Source organism: Prunus dulcis, chromosome 7 (genome assembly GCF_902201215.1).
Source record: "Prunus dulcis chromosome 7, ALMONDv2, whole genome shotgun sequence".
Classification (NCBI taxonomy): Eukaryota; Viridiplantae; Streptophyta; class Magnoliopsida; order Rosales; family Rosaceae; genus Prunus; species Prunus dulcis.
This window is the reverse complement of record NC_047656.1, coordinates 9,986,008-10,004,021: the sequence shown is the minus strand read 5'-3', so window position 1 is coordinate 10,004,021 and position 18,014 is coordinate 9,986,008. Positions and strand designations below refer to the sequence as shown.

General features: G+C 34.0%; 1 protein-coding gene across 1 annotated transcript; it reads left to right on the top strand.

The window, feature by feature from the left end:
* The first annotated feature begins 5,390 nt into the window (after positions 1 to 5,390).
* On the top strand, positions 5,391 to 8,059 carry LOC117635038 (myb family transcription factor PHL5-like). Its single transcript, XM_034369366.1, has 7 exons — positions 5,391 to 6,163; positions 6,276 to 6,495; positions 6,581 to 6,657; positions 6,767 to 6,806; positions 7,028 to 7,082; positions 7,248 to 7,317; positions 7,611 to 8,059. The coding sequence occupies exons 1-7, from the start codon at positions 5,573 to 5,575 to the stop codon at positions 7,821 to 7,823; spliced, it is 1,266 nt and encodes a 421-aa protein (XP_034225257.1). The 5' UTR covers positions 5,391 to 5,572; the 3' UTR covers positions 7,824 to 8,059.
* The last annotated feature ends 9,955 nt before the right edge of the window (positions 8,060 to 18,014 follow it).

Genomic DNA, 18,014 nt, shown 5'->3' with positions numbered 1-18,014 from the left:
GATTATGAAATTATATTGTGGGTTGAGCCTAAAAGGATGAGTTATGCCATATTAAATTAAATTACATATGATGTGGATATTAAAAAACTCTGCAGTAATTAATAGCATTATGTATATGTACATTCGGCATATATATAAAAGAAGAAAGGGAGACAAAATTGGATGGAAGGGAACAATTATACCAACATTTGATTCCTATATTGAGAGATCCTGCACCTTCAGAAAGTGCTTCCGCTTTCTATAACTTCGAATTCTCTTCTGATTAAGACATGGAACTAGGTTCTAGGTTCTCAACTCTCAAGTGGGTTTGGTCTATTTCTACCTAGTTTACCAAACAAAGTGGAGTCTGGCCCGACATGATTTATATATATACTATATAGGTACTCTAATTAAGTTGAGGGCTAATCTCTGTAAGCAAAGAATTGAATTGTCAATCGCCTTTTTTCCTTTTCTTTTTTTTTTTGGGGACGGGAGGGAGAGAGAGAAATTATGAAAACATTTTTAAGTTTTGACGATCCTCAAAAGTGTTTTTTTTATTATTATCATATTTTATTTCAATATAAATGATATTAAGGGAGGGGAGGCGTATGAGCAAATGCTCTTAACCACTTGAACTACAAACCTTTAGGTCTAGTTTGGTTCACAGAACGGATTTAAGGAGAAATCACTTCTCATGCCATTTCCCAAGGGATAGAAAATGAAGAATCATTTCCTATATTTGGTAATAATTTCCTATGTTTGGTAATCCTGGAAAAGTAACCAAGAAATACTACTTTATTTCCTTTCACATGTTTCGTTTGTGTAGAAATGTAAAACAAAGTTGTTTAATTTTCCAATTATACTCATATGAAATCAAATAAAAAAAGAACGCATTAAATGGTATATTGTAATTCTAAGTTGTTAATGGAGACAATATGATCATGAAAAATGTGCATTTAATGTTGGCTCATTTTCCCAAATTTTCCCATGAGGAGGAAAACAAAATCCAAGGGGGAGGAGGGCTTCACTTTCCCCCCTACTTTCCCATGTGCAAGGCAACGATTTCCCATACCTGGACTTACTAAATATGGAAAAACAATTGATTTCTCATCCCCAAGTCTCCTTTCCCATGAACCAAACGGGGCCTTACTATATATTCAAGAGCAAGACAATAAATAACGGCAATAAACTAAGGGGGTCTAGTCTAGTGGAAAAATGGTCTTGACTTGTAGACCAGTAGTCTCAGGTTCAAACCCTTATGACACTTTGGTAGTGTGTGTAGGAAATGCCCCTCTTCCTTTGAGTTTAGACTATCCCTTGTATATATTCACACACAAAAAAAGCCACAATAACAAAGGAAAAAAAAACCTAGTTCTAAAGGAGAAAAAAAAAAAACTCTCTCCATGTCCCAAAGAAATAGGTCGATTGAGGGGGAGGAGGAAGAAGAAGCGTCAGCCTCTGCTTTCCCTACTCATGTCTCCTATTTTCTTCCATATGGTTGTCTAAGTCATGTTCAGATATGAGTTCCCCATTACTTGTTTTTTGGTAATTCTTCAATTCAATCCTTCTCCCATCACCTTTTTTTCGCCTCTTTAAACTCGTTGATTGTTGATGTTTTAGGTGTCTTTTATGCGTCTTAGTTGTAATGTTAGAATTTACGTATTGAAATTTTCTATTTGAGAAAATAAAAAATCAGCAATACAAAGTTTAAACACTTTTAATGTACGCCCCCGAGTCATGAGTCATAATCAAGACGCTGAAATATATTCAGCCAGGAATCTGGCTTTCCGACTTGTAATAATATCAGTACAATCAACACTAAGACGCATTTGATTCTCTCTAGTATGTGTTTGATCTTGATAATGACGTTACCATTTTTTATTAACAAAATATATTGTAATCACAGCTGGTTTTAATTACTAATATATGTAACAATTAAAATTGGTCATCCTAATCTGGATGCTGAAAGAGGCCAGTCGGAGATTCCTAAGCATTGATCGATAAAGACTGTGATGAAATGCGGCAGTTAATCTTGTTGATACGTTTGGTTTATCTTGTTCGTCTGTTTAAAAATTTAACTGCTAGTCAGAACTTCTTGTATAGGATAGGTCTACCGGTATCGATTGACTAAACACTCTAGTTCGTCAAAATTTGCAATTTCACGTCATCTTTTAACTAGATAGTTTTACCACTCAATCCTGTTATGAGACAGAAACGACCAGATATAACTTTTTTGCTCCCTACACTCAAATGTTAGATTCTCATTCTTCCAAGACATTAGCATCCTTGATTTATAAAATATATGTATATTTGACTACTAGAAGAATCACATCATGGTATCACTATTTTGTAATGAAGTGTCAAATATTATTTGGTAAAATAAAGAACCCTTATAATTAAGCACCTACTTGTAATTTATGCTATAAAAGCATCTCCAATAGTAGTAGCAAATAACACTTTTCAAATTAAAGTTTGTTGACCTACTTGGAAATTTGAAAAGTCTTATTTGCTACTTAAATAATTTTTGTTCCAACATACTCTTCAATTCAATTAATGCAATATCACGGAAAAGAATGAAAAATATGAAAACATGTGAAAAATGTCTATGTATTTATTATATGAAAAGAAAAAATGCATGTTTTTAACATTTTCAAGGTAGTTTTTGTTTTTACAAAGTAAAATTAAATGGTTGAAGAGTCAAAATCAACTTACCGGTCTTGGAAAGAGAGAAAGAGGTTGTAGCTTTGATGACTGAGGTTGAAGAGGCTGTTGGAGAGAGTTTTTCTGATGTGGCTCACCTAATTTAGAATTCTAAAATTTTTAAAGAGGCTGTTGGAGTTGCTCTAAGTGCTACAAAGTGATTTATATATTATGATGAGTACTGTAATAAATACAGTGACAATGTCTAATAAGACTCTTCATGAGAAATTCTAAGGCGTGAACGATACACTTTTACATAATATTACCAATTTAGGTTTTATAATATCAGTGGACGATATGGTTCATATATCATGAACCTGTAGTATAATATTAATTTATAATTACTCATGCTATAACATGAGTGGATTAATAAAGAGTGCTCCCTTTTTAGATTGAGAATATTTAGGTCTAGCAGGAGGGGAAAAGAATTTGAAGTGGGTTAGTGGCTATGCAACAATATCTGGATAAGAGATTACAAAAGTAATTTTGCACAAAGAATAATCGGTGGACATCACTTTGGCTTCTTTTTCGTTTTTTGTTTTGTTTTTTATTGGTGAGCAATAAATTGGCATCATAGTCCAAGCCTGGTTTCTTACGATTAAGGTTGAGTTAGCAAATCTGGATTGTGAGATGACATTTGAAGGATTACGAGTCTCATGAAGATGGAGATTGTTGGAGAAAGTTAACCACAAATATGAGATATTCTCATCATAAAAATTCTAATATATAACAAAAGAAATATATAAATTAATGAATTATATAGGATCAAAATAGATTAAGGATTTAGCCGAACCTTGTGATACTTACCAAATAAAAATAAATTAAGGGTTTAATATTATCCACATCAAGGGATTTGTTACATTAGAATGGATCAAACCCTTAAAAATAGTTAGAATTTATCCATTTCTTTTTTTGTTGAGAAATTCTATGATTGCATTCATAATTCAGCCAAAAAAACCACTAGCCACAAATGGCTAATACAAACTAGCCACAAAAGGGCAATTACAATAACGGAGCGGTCTAATATCAAAATTAAGACAATATGGTGTGTCTCCACTAACGATCAGACAGTATCGAAGAAACTCTGGCATAGGCATCCCAACTAAGATTGTAAACTTACAATAATAAAAAATAGATAAAGCTTGAAAAAACCAAGCCATAACAATACAAATAAAACTCTCACAAAAGGAGAGATGAAGAGCTCTCACAAAGGAGAGATGGAAAACTCTCACAAAAGAAGAGGTGAAAACTACAAAGAGAACCCAAAGAGTCTCTGCAACTTATTCCAAACATAAAGAAATTGCAAAAAGATGGTGGTGGAGATCCGACGCCGAAATGCAGGTGAAGATTCGATTCTGAGCCGCAGCCGCCTATAATGATTGGATAAAAATCATAACAAAACTAAGACAAATAGGGAAAACCCTGTCTCTGAAAATAGGGGAAGAGGTGAAAGGAGAAAGAGAAGAGAGGAGAGGGGGGAAGAATAATGGCTTCCTCCCCCTCAAAGTGAAAAAGGCTCTAAAAATATTTTTTGGGAAAAAAGGGGCTAGAGTTTTTTTAGAAGAAAAGGGACTAGGGTTTATTATTCGATATTTTCTAATTCTAATTTTATTATTCGATATTTTCTAATCCAATTCACACCTCTAGCCTCTAGGCACCGAAAAAGACTGGTGACTGACATTGACTTTTCTTGTAGCTGTTTTGGCTATAATTGGTTCCTTATATTCTTTTTTTTCTCTGGGTCTATAATTGGTTCCTTTTATTCATGCACGATGTTGTAAACACGTTTGGGAATCTTTATTTTAGCAAAATTCCAATGTGCTTCTAGTTTTAGACTAATCTAGCCCGTACATGAACTTTTCTAGTAATTTCAGACACCAACTTTACCTGATGCAATTAATTGGGATCTTTTCATTTTCTTGGTCAGAGGAACATAGGATTATTTACATTTCTTTTGAGATAAAATATGGATTCATTTTGTCAACAGAGTCTAACCTAGTAGAAAAATACCTTAACTTGTAGATCAGTGATTTCATATTCGAATTATCATGACACTTTAGTAGTGTGTGTGTAAGAGAGATAAAAAGCTGATATTCATCATAAATTACTTGACACAATAGGAAAATCCCAATCTCCCCTTGTAATTTAGACAATCGCTTGTATTTAAAAGAATATAGACTCATTTTATTTATTTCCTCTTTTTTTCTGGGGTGGCTAAAAAAGTGACTTTCATTTCATCCGTATCCATAGAAGGAATAACCATAGATCTGTTACTGTTATGTGAATTTATGCCAGTATCTCAAATATAATTATGTAGACATAGATGCCGCCTTAATATTATTCTCCAATTCCAAATCTTAACGATAAAATGGTAACATATTGGGAATCATTAGCTTTGTCTTCTGTAACTCGTTATCCAATTGGATTTTGTGGTTTTTTATATTCTTCTGGTGATTGAGACACAGTAGCATGTTGATTCTAAGCCCTTCCTATTGGGACAGGGTTTATGCACATAATTTTTTTTATTTTTTATTTTTATAATGTGGGCAGTTGTTTTTTTCTCAATGTATTTGTGCTTAGTTATTATCAATAAGCACTGCTCATGCCTATCCTTTTTAGAATAGTTAAAAGGACTGCATAGTATTTCTGTATATATATATATATATATATATATATATTCAAAGCTTGCCAATGAAGTCTTGTGGAATAAATGAGGGTATTTGTTTTCCATAAATCTGCATTCAACATTGCTGTTTCTTTGTCTGAAAGAATGAAATTTGATAGGGTTTCAGATGTTGGGCAAGAGCATTGAGCACAACTTGTACTACTATTTCTACTTGCTCTTCTTGTTGAGGTGTTGTGAATCTTGTGGTTCAGTTTCTTTCTTTTGTAAATGAATGCGCAGAAGATTGATTGCCAAGAAAGAATTATTCAACAGAGCCATGGACTAATCAGTGATTTCAATTTTGAAGTTGGTAGCCAGTCTTCTCAAATTTTTGATCTCCAACAACAGGCTTGGAACATGGGAATTTGGGTTCAGCAGCCAACCGAGGATCAGCCAAACATGTCACAGCTTCAAAGTCATGGGCTTCCTAGGTCACCCTCCAGCATTATGAGTGGCTTCGAATCGCCGGCTTCTGCTTTTTATGCCACCGAGCGCTGTATGGGATTTTCACAGTATCACTCTCAGTTTGGTAATTCACAGTTCCCTTCAGGCCAAACTTACAATGAAAGCTACAGCTCCATGGATTCATCAGAGCAAGCTGATCCAAATTTAGACATCAGAAACACCCTGCAGTCAATTGTGAAATCTCAACCCAGCAGCTATCATCAATACCAGAAATCCTCAGAGAAGCCTAATCAAATCCCTTTGCAAAGCAATAACCTCTTTGAACATCAACAAAATAAGTTGCAGGGAGAGAGTACTGCCTCAGTTAGGAGACCCTCCTTGTCACTTCCTCCTAAAGAAAATCAGGATCAAGCAGTATGTATATTCTATTCTATAATTCATCTTTTATTGCTGTTTTTATGCATTGATTTTTCAATGCCCTACCACTCCATTAAGATATGCATATGGGCTAGTTTCTTGTGCACAGGGTGGTTGTAATTCATTCAGTACTTCTCCGGTTACACAGCTGAGCTTCTTTCCTCAGCAAGGAAAGCAATCTCCAAGAATTTCCTCTGGAAATGTTTCCACTACCTATGGTGATTCTCCTTCAACTAGCCCCGTGCTCTCGAGTAAAACACGAATTCGATGGAATCAAGATCTTCACGAGAAGTTCGTTGAATGTGTAAATCGCCTTGGGGGCGCTGACAGTAAATAACTCAACATGAGCTTTTTTAAATTACTATACAAATAAAAATTTGTGTATGTCGATTTATCTGTTGATTCATATTGTAGAAGCAACACCTAAGGCAATACTGAAGATGATGTGCTTGGATGGATTAACCATCTTTCATGTTAAAAGTCATCTGCAGGTATTCACTACTAAATGCAATTTCTTCAACTTTTTCATTCTTGTTCTTGTTTCTTCCTCTCCTGGAGTCTGATTCATTTTTTCCCCTTTCCGTTTTATTCTTCTTGTAGAAATATCGAATCGCAAAATATCTGCCAGACACTGCAGAAGGTAAATCCTGGCTATTATTCAATTATGTTTAACAATTCTGCCCTTAGCAGCTAAAACTTTTTAGGGTCTCATTACTTTGTTTACAAGCGTTGAAATCATGTATTGGTTCCTTATGGACATGATTTTTCCTTCTTGTTACAAAATACAAGGTTTGGTAAATTTTATCCAGATTGGATTGGCTTGTTTTTATCTCCTAATCTAGTACTGTTCTTCTGTTGCAGGAAAATCTGAGAAAAGAACAACTTTGAATGTCGAACCCCAGCTCGATATGAAAACGTAACCCATCAGTTTACCCTGATTGTTGCTCTGATTCTCAGTTCATCAATATGATTCTATATGAACACTTTTTCCTTTTAGAACTGGAATTCTGTTTGATGTTTTTCTCTTTACTGCTATGTGCACAAGCCTCTTACAACCCAATAATGTCAACTTTTCTGGCAGTGGCTTGCAAATCAAAGAGGCGCTGCAACTGCAACTAGATGTCCAGAGGCGTCTTCATGAACAGTTAGAGGTGCAACTACTAAATTTCTTGTGACCACATATTATTTTACTGAGCATTAGAATCCTTGTTGAGGCCAATGACTCTGTAAACTGGTTTGTAAATGGCAACATTAGCCAAGTCAGTTATAAGAATTATTTATCTGTATATTTTTATTGCTTTACAACTCATAATCAGATTGGTTTTTCGTTTGTTTATGCAAAAAAGATTATTCTCAGAACTTGAAGGACTGTCATGTTGCAGAGGACTAATAGAAAATACTGCAGTCTAATATTTCAATTTCATTTATTTATTTCGATGAACAGATTCAGCGAAATTTACAGGTGCGGATCGAAGAACAAGGGAAGCAGCTCAAGAAGATGTTTGATCTGCAACAAAAAACAAGTAATGACCTGTTTAAGACTCAGAACTTGGACATCACATGCCATGAAGATGCCCCGTCAGATTGTCTAAATGCCATTCAGGTCTCAAGCCCTGAAGATTCTGGGAATAGCAATTTCCCATCCAAGATAAGTTAGTCCAAAAAAGTAAAATTTTCAGGCATTCTCAGACATAAGTGCTCATTTGGTTAAAAAGTCCCAAACCAACAAAGCTCAGTCCCTTAACAGAATCAAGAACACCTCAAATGCTACTATACTAGGTAAGAAAGCAAAGGAGAACAAGAAGATGAGATCAATTAGAAAGGATATGATCCTATAGATATGACATGACTCTTGTTATTTTCATAAAGCTTATTGTGTGGCAGTATTGTAACAATGGCTTAATGTTTCCCTCAAGTTCTCATGCTTTCCATGTAATCATACTTAAATTTTGTACTGTGAAATTTTTTTGCTGGTGTGGAATTCGATTTGTCATACTTCAAGTCTTTAATATGACAAAAAACTCAACAACATTATGCTTCTAATACTGCACACAAGAGTGCGTGGTCACAGCAGATATTGGACTTGCACCTAGGGATCAGGCAGGATTTCAAAATGGAATGAGCAGGATTAATTTTATGTAATTTTTTTTCCTTCCTATGGTAAATAAGAAAACTTACGAAGAATTTTCTTTTTATCTTTCTAATTTTCCAAACATACAGAGGTTGCTCCTGCCTGCCCCGTGGCTTGCTCGCCCCCATTTTCTGTTCTGGTGGCGCTGATGATGTGCTATGTGGTGCCGGCGGGGGTTGTTATTTTTTAGATCTAAGGTTATACATATATACACACAGAGAGCTTCTATTGAGGGATCCATCAAATTAGCTTATTTGAGGGATACCTTTGTAGGGCCCATTCCGTATAGTATTTTACTAATCCAAACCGTCTATTTTGTAGATACTTATTCAAAAATCATCTCTACAAAAAATCACTTGAATTCGATATCATTTGATCACTCAATTGAATTATTAAAATTTTAGTACTTTCTTGAAGCATCGTGTTCATTGATTTTGTATAACACAATTATATATCGAAATGGTTTCCAATTTGTCTAATTTTTTGCAAGGATGATCTATGAGTGTAAACTTAAAAAATAGATGTTTCGATCATTGAAAAAAAAGGTGACCCTCAAATAAAATTATTTGAAGAATCCCTCAATAGAAGTGAGCTATATATATAATACAGATGTAAGGTTTTTTCGTCTAATGTTTTCTAAGCTTTATTTGTTTATTTGGGCCCTCACGTGGTTTGTACCTTTATGTTGGGTTCATGTACTTTATTTGCTGGGGATGGGCTGTATTTATTATGGGTTTTCATGTAATTCTAGAATAACTTTCACCAAAAAAAATTAAAAAATAAAAACAACAAAACAAAAAAATTCTTCACGAAAGCTAAAAAGCTAGAACCGCAGCTTGCATTTCTATACAACTGATTTCACTACAGTACAAGGTTTGGTTATTTTTATCCAGATTTGATCAGCTTGCTTTATCATTAGTTCTAATCTAGTCCTTTTCTTCTGCTGCAGGAAAAAAAGGGAAATCTGAATTTGAAGGACTTCAATTCATATTTCGAATTTCTCTCTCCCCGTAGATTAGATTAATTTAGAGTATAGTTTGTATTGAAAAAATAAAAAAAACACTAATAATTGATCTAGAAATTCTTTTTTTTTTGGTGAAGAAACAAGGCTAACGCCCAACAAAGAAATTAAACAATAGCACGAAGCCTACAGACTCTAAGTAAATCCTCACTAAGAAATGACCTAATACTGTCAGGAGGGTCATGAAAAGTTGACAGACCCACTCAAGATATGAACCCAATTCAGCTAGTTTATCTACTATTATGTTGCATTCACAATATACATGATGAATAGAACAAACCCAATTTTTGTTTATATAGTCTTAAGCACTCTATAATTATGCCGTTTTCACATCATATATATATATATATTATTAAGGGGCATTGGTGTAAATTGGATAAGCACCATATTTAAGTTCTCAACTACTTCCTTGCTTCTAGTTTTTGTGGAACATAAGGCCATTGAAGTTACACCAGCCAGTTTGGAAGTGCTTCTAAAAGGGCTAAAAACGCTTTCTGACAACCCAAAGTGTTTCTGACAGTGTTTGGCATAAAAGTCTAGAAGTGCTTCTTGGTAATAGAAGTGTTTTTTGGAGAAGCACCTGCCATGTGCTTCTCCAAGAATCACTCCCAAGTGCTTTTCTAAGAAGCACTTTGATTTTTTATGAAAATTTCAACATCTTTATAATAAAAGCGATTTTGTTAAAAGTATGTATGAGCAAAAGTGTTTCTTAGAGAAGCAATCCCAAACGAGCCTAGGCCATCGAAGTCACACCTGAAAGAATTTAAAGGATTCAAACAAAGAGTGAATTAACAAAATTAGTAAATGTTCAATGAACTAGAACTAAATTGAGTAAACTTGGATGGCAGGCAGCAAATTTTTTGTTTCTTATGTTATTGACGACATCTCCAATTTTCTCTACTCACCCACATTAAAAAAGAAAAAATTGAATATTTTCAAAAAACAAAATTGATCACGTACGAGGATTTGAAGAAAAATTCAAGAAAAAAAGTATGGCACAAGACAGAAAAAAAAAAAAAAAAAAAAAATTTTGTTTCCCCACAAGATCTCTGTAGGCCGTAGAAACCATTTGTGTGCTACCCTGACCCTACAATGCTCACTAGAAGCAGCACATGTTCTTAACAAAATTAATGAGCTGTACTTTATTTCTGGTAAATCATCGATCCGATTAATCTTGCCAATATTTTGAAAGCAGTGTTTAAAGAGAAGGTTGCTAGTAGATACACTATCAAAACCGATATAAAAATAAAGAAGAGGGATTACAGAACAATTGAAATTGCAAATGCACATATTGGCTTTAGAAATGTTAAGGAGCTAAATGTCACCGCTAGAAATATTTTCCAATTCTTCACAGACACACACACACACACACACACACACACACATATATATATATATATATATATTATGTGTATTGGTAAATAAGAACTTATTTTTCTAGGCTTTTTAATTTATTCAAGCAAAATTATTTATAGAACATAAAAATTACAGTGCTTATTATTATACTAAAAATGTGATTCTAGAAATGGTTTAAAGCTTTAAGCATATGCAAATGGCAATGGATCCAGCCTCATCGTTGATCTCCTTGTTGGTGAGAATGACATCTTGCGGTGTCTCAATGAGGTCAACATGTACATATTGAAAACACTAATCCAAAGGAATTATTTAAACCTTTCATTCTTGTTACAATCTAGGACATCTCTTACACTTTGAGAACTTACCAACTACAAGGTCTGTTAATTATATTAGCTTGTTTCATCCTTGGTTGAGATCTAAGAAAAGAACAACTTTGATGTTGAATCCCGGATCGATATGGAAACGTAAGCTATCGGTTTACCCTGATTGTTATTCTGGTTCTCAGTTCATCAATATATGATTCTAAATGAACAACTTTTCATTTTAGATTTGACATTCAGTTTGATATTCTTCTTTCTTTTCCTTTTGATGTGAACTTTTCTGGCAGTGGCTTGCATATCAAGGAGGCGCTCCAACTGCAGCTAGATGCCCAGAGACGTCTTCATGAACAGTTGGAGGTAAGGCAGGTTTTGGTCACAGCAGATTTTGGACTTCCACCTAAGGGTCAGGCAGGATTTCAAAATGGATGAGCAGGATTAATTTTATGTACTGTTTCTTTTCTTTTTTCTTCCTATGGTAGATAAAAAAAACTTCAGAAGAATTTTCTTTTTATCTTTCAAATTTTCCAAACATACAAAGGTTGCTCCTGCCTGACCCGGTGGCTTGCTCACCCCCATTTTCTGTTCAAATTTTTAGTACAATCTTGTTATCAGTTGCTCCTCCTTGGTGGTGGTGGTGGTGAATCTACAATGGTGGCGCTGATGATGTGCTATGTGATGCCGGTGGGTGTTGCTATTTTCTAGATCTAAGGTTATATATATACACATAGAGTTTCTATTGAGGGATCTCTCAAATTAGTTTATTTGAGAGACGCCTTTGTAGAGCCCATTCCGTATTGTATTTCACTCATCCAAACCATCTATTTTGTAGATACTCATTCAAAGATCATTTCTACAAAAATTCACTTGAATTCGATATCATTTGATCACTCAATTGAATTATTGAAATTTTAGTATTTTCTTGAAGCATTGTGTTCATTGATTTTGCAGGACATAATTGGATATCGAAACGGTTTCCAATTTATCTTCTTTTTTTTTTTGCAAGGATGATATATGAATGTTAACTTAAAAAATAGAATTTTAGATCATTGAAAAAAAAAAATCGTTGAGAAATCTAAAGATATCCCTCAATAAAAGTGGGCTATATATATATAACACGGATCTAAGGTTTTTTTTTTTGTCTAATGTTTTCTAAGCTTTATTTGTTTATTTGGGCCTTCACGTGATTTGTATCTTTATGTTTGGGTTCATGTACTTTATTTGCTGGTGATGGGCTGTATTTATTATGCGCTTTTCATCTTTTGTAATTCTTCTCACTCTTGGTGAATAGAGTAACTTTCACCCAAAATAAAATAAAATAAAATCTTCATGAAAGCTAAAAGGGTAGAACTGCAGCTTGCATTTCTATACAACTGAACTGATTTCACTACACTACAAGGTTTGGTTAATTTTATCCAGATTTGATCAGCTTGCTTTATCATTAGTTCTAATCTAGTCCTTTTCTTCTGTTGCAGGAAAAAAAATAAGAGAAATCTGAACTTGAAGCACTTTCATCAGAGCCGGCCTTGGGCCAGGGCCACCAGGGTACAGCCCGGGGCCCACAACTGAGGGGGGCCCAAATTTTTTTTTTAAAGCTTACGTATATATTTGTATTAAAAAAAAATAAAACAAAAGGAGTTGCTGCCTGTACCTGTCAGTGAAAAGGGAAGGCAATCAATCCAATCAGTCTTTATACTCAATCTCTAAAAGAAACGTATTGACTAAGGAAGTTCATTATTAATTAATTATAAAATATAATATAAAACAAATCAACAAATATGGGGAATCAAAACAGACTCTTATTAGCCACAAAAAGAAGGAAAAACCCTTCGACTTTCTCAGTTCAACATTCTCAGTTCATAACACAAGCAAAGCAACGCAAGCAATTTTTTTTTTCGGGTGATTCTCCTCTTCTCCAACAGAGTTGGAAAATAAACCATCCACCAGTTAGACCAGTGCCTTTCTTTGAAGGTATTTTTATTTTTTTTTAAAAGATACATATAGAATCTTTTTGTACTCGACTCTTGTAGTTGTTTTGTGTAGAATTGTGGTTTAATAGGATAAATAAAATCATTTGGTAATAATGATCAAGTGTTGAAAAATTGTTGTTTGTGCTTTGTGATAATTTTTTGCAGTATTGTGGAAGCCTCGATAACTTTTAATGCTTAACAATTGCTCTTGGTGAATTGAAGAGTAGGTTTGAACAATTGCATTGTTTTGAATCTATTTTTGGGTTCTTATTTGATGCTGCAAAGTTGACTTCGTTTGATGATAATGAATTGAAAAGTTTTTGTGTGAATCTTGAAAATGCTTTAAAACATGGTGATGTTTCTGATGTTGATGCAAGAGACTTATTTTCAGAATTACAGGTGTTGCAAGTGATGTTACCAAAAGAAGCATATGAAACAGATAAACCATGGACATCCATTAAAATTCTTGAGTTTGTAAAGAGTGTGGATATGTTTCCTAATGTAATGGTTGCTTATAGGGTATTATTGACTCTACCTGTGACTGTGGCATTTGCTGAAAGAAGTTTTTCTAAATTAAAATTATTGAAATCTTATTTGCGGACCACCATGACTCAAGATAGGCTAAATGGATTAGCGATATTATGCATTGAAAAGGATATGTTAGAAAACATTAAATATGATAGTATAATTGATGATTTTGCATCTAAAAGTGCAACAAGAAGACATTTTAAATGATGTTTTGTGGTTTAGATTTCATTGCTATTTTTATTTTGTAGGTACATGTGATGATTCTTTGCTTCGATTAATTGTAGAGGATGAAAAGAAGATTGATCAAATCAAGAAATGCTTATGGAGATTCGGGAGGAAGCATGTAGACTCAAATATGTAGTTTTCGTTTTTTGATGCAATGTTTACAATCCGGGGTACTCTTTTTCCCTCGTTTGGGGTTTTGTCCCATTGAGTTTTCCCTAAACAAGGTTTTAATGAGGCCCCAAAGTGTTCTTCCTTATCTTTTGTAAATTCTTATGATTTTAATAAAATTAATTAGTTGATATTTTTTATTTTTGTTTAATTTGTATAAAGGGGCACACTTGAGAAAATTTGCCCTGGGCCTTAGAAAACCTAGAACCGGCTCTGACTTTCATTCATATTGGAGAGCACTAATAAAAAATACATTATCATATACTACAAATCTTTCATTAATTTGCTTCTACTACTTCCACAAGATCGTCTCAAAATAAAATTAGAAAAATAGAACAAAATTAGGCTAATTAATACTGATTATTGGCATATAAGTTCTCAATGCTTTCTAGTTTTTGTGCTTGAAGTTACACTTTTGGAAGTGCTTCTAAGGGCTAAGCTTTCTGACTCCCAAGTGCTTCTAGGTTCATGAAGAAGCACTTTCATGAAGCACTTTTTTATGAAAATTTCAACATCTTTATAATAAAAACGATTTTGTTAGAAGTATGTATGAGTAAAAGTGCTTCTTAGAGAAGCAATCCCAAACGAGCCTAGGCTATCAAAGTCACACCTGAAAGAATTTAAAGGATTCAAACAAAGAGTGAATTAACTAAATTAGTAAATGTTCAATGAACTAGAATTAAATTGAGAAAACTTCAATGGCAGGCAGCAATTTTTTTTATTTCTTATGTTACTGACTACATTTCCAATTTTCTCTACTCACCCACCTTAAAAAAGAAAAAATTGAATGCTTTCAAAAAAAACAAAATTGATCACATACGAGGATTTGAAGAAAAATTCAACAAAAAAAGTATGGCACAAGGCAGGAAAAAAAAAAATTTGTTTCCCCACAAGATCTCTGTAGGCCGTAGAAACCATATGGGTGCTACCCTGACCCTACAATGCTCGCTAGAAGCAGCACATGTTCTTAACAAAATAAATGAGCTGTATTTTATTTCTGGTAAATCATCGATCCGATTAATCTTGCTAACATTTTGAAGGCAGTGTTTCATAGAAAATAAGGCTTTGAGTGATACACTATCACAACGGATATAAAAATAAAGAAGAGGGATTACACAACAATTGAAATTGCAAATGCACATATTGGCTTTAGAAATGTTAAGGAGCTAAAAATGACAGCCCTAGTATATATAGAATCATTAACCAACATTTTGAATGTTGCAAATGCACATAACTTTGAATGTTGAATCTCCAGATCGATACGGAAACGTAAGCTATCGTTTTACCCAAATTGTTATTCTGGTTCTCAGTTCATCAATAATGATTCTAAATGAACAACTTTTTCTTTTTAGATTTGACATTGAGTTTGATATTCTTTTTTTCACTTCCTTCTAATGTGAACTTTTCTGGCAGTGGCATGCCAATCACGGAGGCGCTCCAACTGCAACTAGATGCCCAGAGACGTCTTCATGAACAGTTGGAGGTACATACAAGAGATACATTGCACGACTTTTATATATTCGAAATTCTTGTTACCACCTTTTTATTTTAACTCTGCATTAATTAGAGTTGTTTTTTAGGTCAAGATTTCTGTTTATGAATGACAAACATAAACCAAATCAGTCTAGCAATTGTCAGGGCCAATAGAAATCAGAAAAAATAAATCTATGAACTTAATGCACTTCCATATTACAGAATTTCATAAAAACAAGGAAATTCATTTTCACTTGTGCTTTACAGATTCAGAGGAATTTACAGTGTCGAATCGAAGAACAAAGGAAGCAACTTGAGAAGATGTTTGATCTGCAACAAAAAACAAGTAATAACTTGTTGAAAACTCAGAACTTGGACATTCCATGCAATGAAGATGGCCCATCAAATAGTCTTTGTGATACTCAAGTTTCAGCTTCTGAAGGCTCTGGAAACACTCAACTTTCCATTCAAGATAAGTCAGCCCAAGAAAGCAAATTGTTCAATGCTCATTCTCGCACATAAGTCCTCATAGGGTTCTAAATCCCAGCAAAGTTCCCGTCACAGAACCTTACAAGCTACTGCATCATGCCAAGGCTACGATCCTATAGATATAGAAAGACTCTTGTTATTGCAACAATGGCTTATTTTTACCATAATGTTTTCATGTATTCGAACTTGCAATTTTGTACTGTAAAATGTCTTTATTATGCAACTGCTCCACACACCCGCCTTAAAAAATTTATTAAAAAAAAACTGAATTTTTTTCAATGAACAAGACTGTTCATGAGGATTTGAAAAAAGAAACACCAAGAAAAAAAATATGACACAAGGCCCAAAAAAAAAGCGTTTACCCCAGAATTCCCAAAGAAAAAATGGGTCAAAGTACTACCATAGGCCATATAAACCATATGGGTGCTACCCTGACCATACATGGCTCACTAGAAGCACATGTTCTTAACAAAGTTAAGGAGTTTGTATCTTATTTATGGTAAATCATCGAGCCAATTATCTTCTCTCTAACATTTTGAAGGTGGTGATATAAGGCTTTGGGTAGTACACTATCACAATGGATATAAAAGTGAAGAAGTGTGTTTCCATAACAATTGAAATTGCTGGTGTACCATTTATGTCCTGCGTGTGAGAGCCAAATGACGAGTAATTTTTGGGACAAACACGTGAAATTACTAACTTTTATTGACAAATGTCAGTATTATATTGAAAATGACGCATTAATTTACAGCAATTATTAGTGTAATATTTTCTTATTTTTCAGAGACATATATATTAGGTGTACTGGTAATTAGGGGTGGGTATGGGTTAGGTTGGGTCTGTTTTGGTCCCAACTTGTAACTCAATTCGATATATAGTGGTTTAAGATTTCTTAGACCAAAACCAGCTCATTATTAGGCCAATTCAACCCAACCCAACTTTTTTGTGATTGAATTGGGCGGTTTAGTTGGGTTAACTCAAAATTAAGCCCACTGTTAAGTTTTGGTTTAAACCTGTAACTCAATCCGTATAAAGTGATTTATAATTTTATGAACCCATGAATCACTTATTATTAGGCCAACCCAACCCTCATATGATCGAATTAGAAGGTACGGTTGTGTTTGATCCGAAATTGTGCCCACCCCTATTGGCAATAACGGATTCACACTCCAGCCAAGTGCTGATTTTAAAGACTAAGCTTAATTGTACTCCCAATCTAGATAAATCAAATATTAGCCCATTTCTCTATGCAGAAATAAGCTAATCTCTCTGTAAATTAAATATACTCTCAACCATTGGATTGAATTTGGAGCCCGTGTGATGCAACTTTTGAGAGCTATCAATCAATGAACCCGACTCAAGCATGACTTTGACAACTTCTTGGGTAGGTAGCTGTCACATTTTCCTCAATCACTCACACACTCTCTCTCTTTTCTTTTTCTTCTTTCTTTCTTTCCTTCTCTTATTCTCTCTCTGTTTCTTTTTTTTTCCCCGCATTTCTCTTTTATTTTTATTTAATGTGTTTCTATCGTTTTCTACATTTATCTCTTTGTCTAGGTGTTTAAGAACCACACCATCGTTCCAACAACCGATATAATAGATCTTGGGGGAAAAAAAATTAGCCCACCTCAATAAAAATTCTTGAGTCCGTTATTACTTATTGGTAACCACTTGGTTATTTTATAAGGACTTACTTTAATTTTCTAGGCTTTTCAATGTATTAAAGCAAAATTATTTCTAGAACATAAAATTACGTTGGTTAATACGATTCTTGAATTCATGTACCGTGAGTATTCTTATAGCATGGGATGGGAGAGATGGAAGGTAGATATATTAGGTTAAATTGTTCTCCATTTCCTATTATGTTTTCCTCACCTGCCTTTTAGTAATAAACAAAAAGTCAATATATTTTTCTATATATTCAGTTGGCCATGACAGTGAATTTGCCGTCTTACACCAAGTTCGAATCCCTTTTCCAGTAATATTAAAACATAATTTTGTTCTTCGAAACAAGCAATGTGAGCAGAGAATCGAACTGGACTTTAGGTGCTGGAATTCTAAAAACAAAGCAAAATCCGAACTGGATTTAAGGGTCGGTTTGGATTGGGCTGGTTCGGCCCATATTAGAATTCCCATCACATACATAGAACAAAATTTAGGAAGAAGCACA

Coding starts and splice junctions, on each gene's coding strand:
- LOC117635038 (XM_034369366.1), top strand. CDS start 5,573: ATGAATGCGCAGAAGATTGATTGCCAAGAAAGAATTATTCAACAGAGC. Junction 7,083..7,247: donor CCCCAGCTCGATATGAAAAC/GTAACCCATCAG, acceptor CTTTTCTGGCAG/TGGCTTGCAAATCAAAGAGG. Junction 7,318..7,610: donor GTCTTCATGAACAGTTAGAG/GTGCAACTACTA, acceptor TTCGATGAACAG/ATTCAGCGAAATTTACAGGT.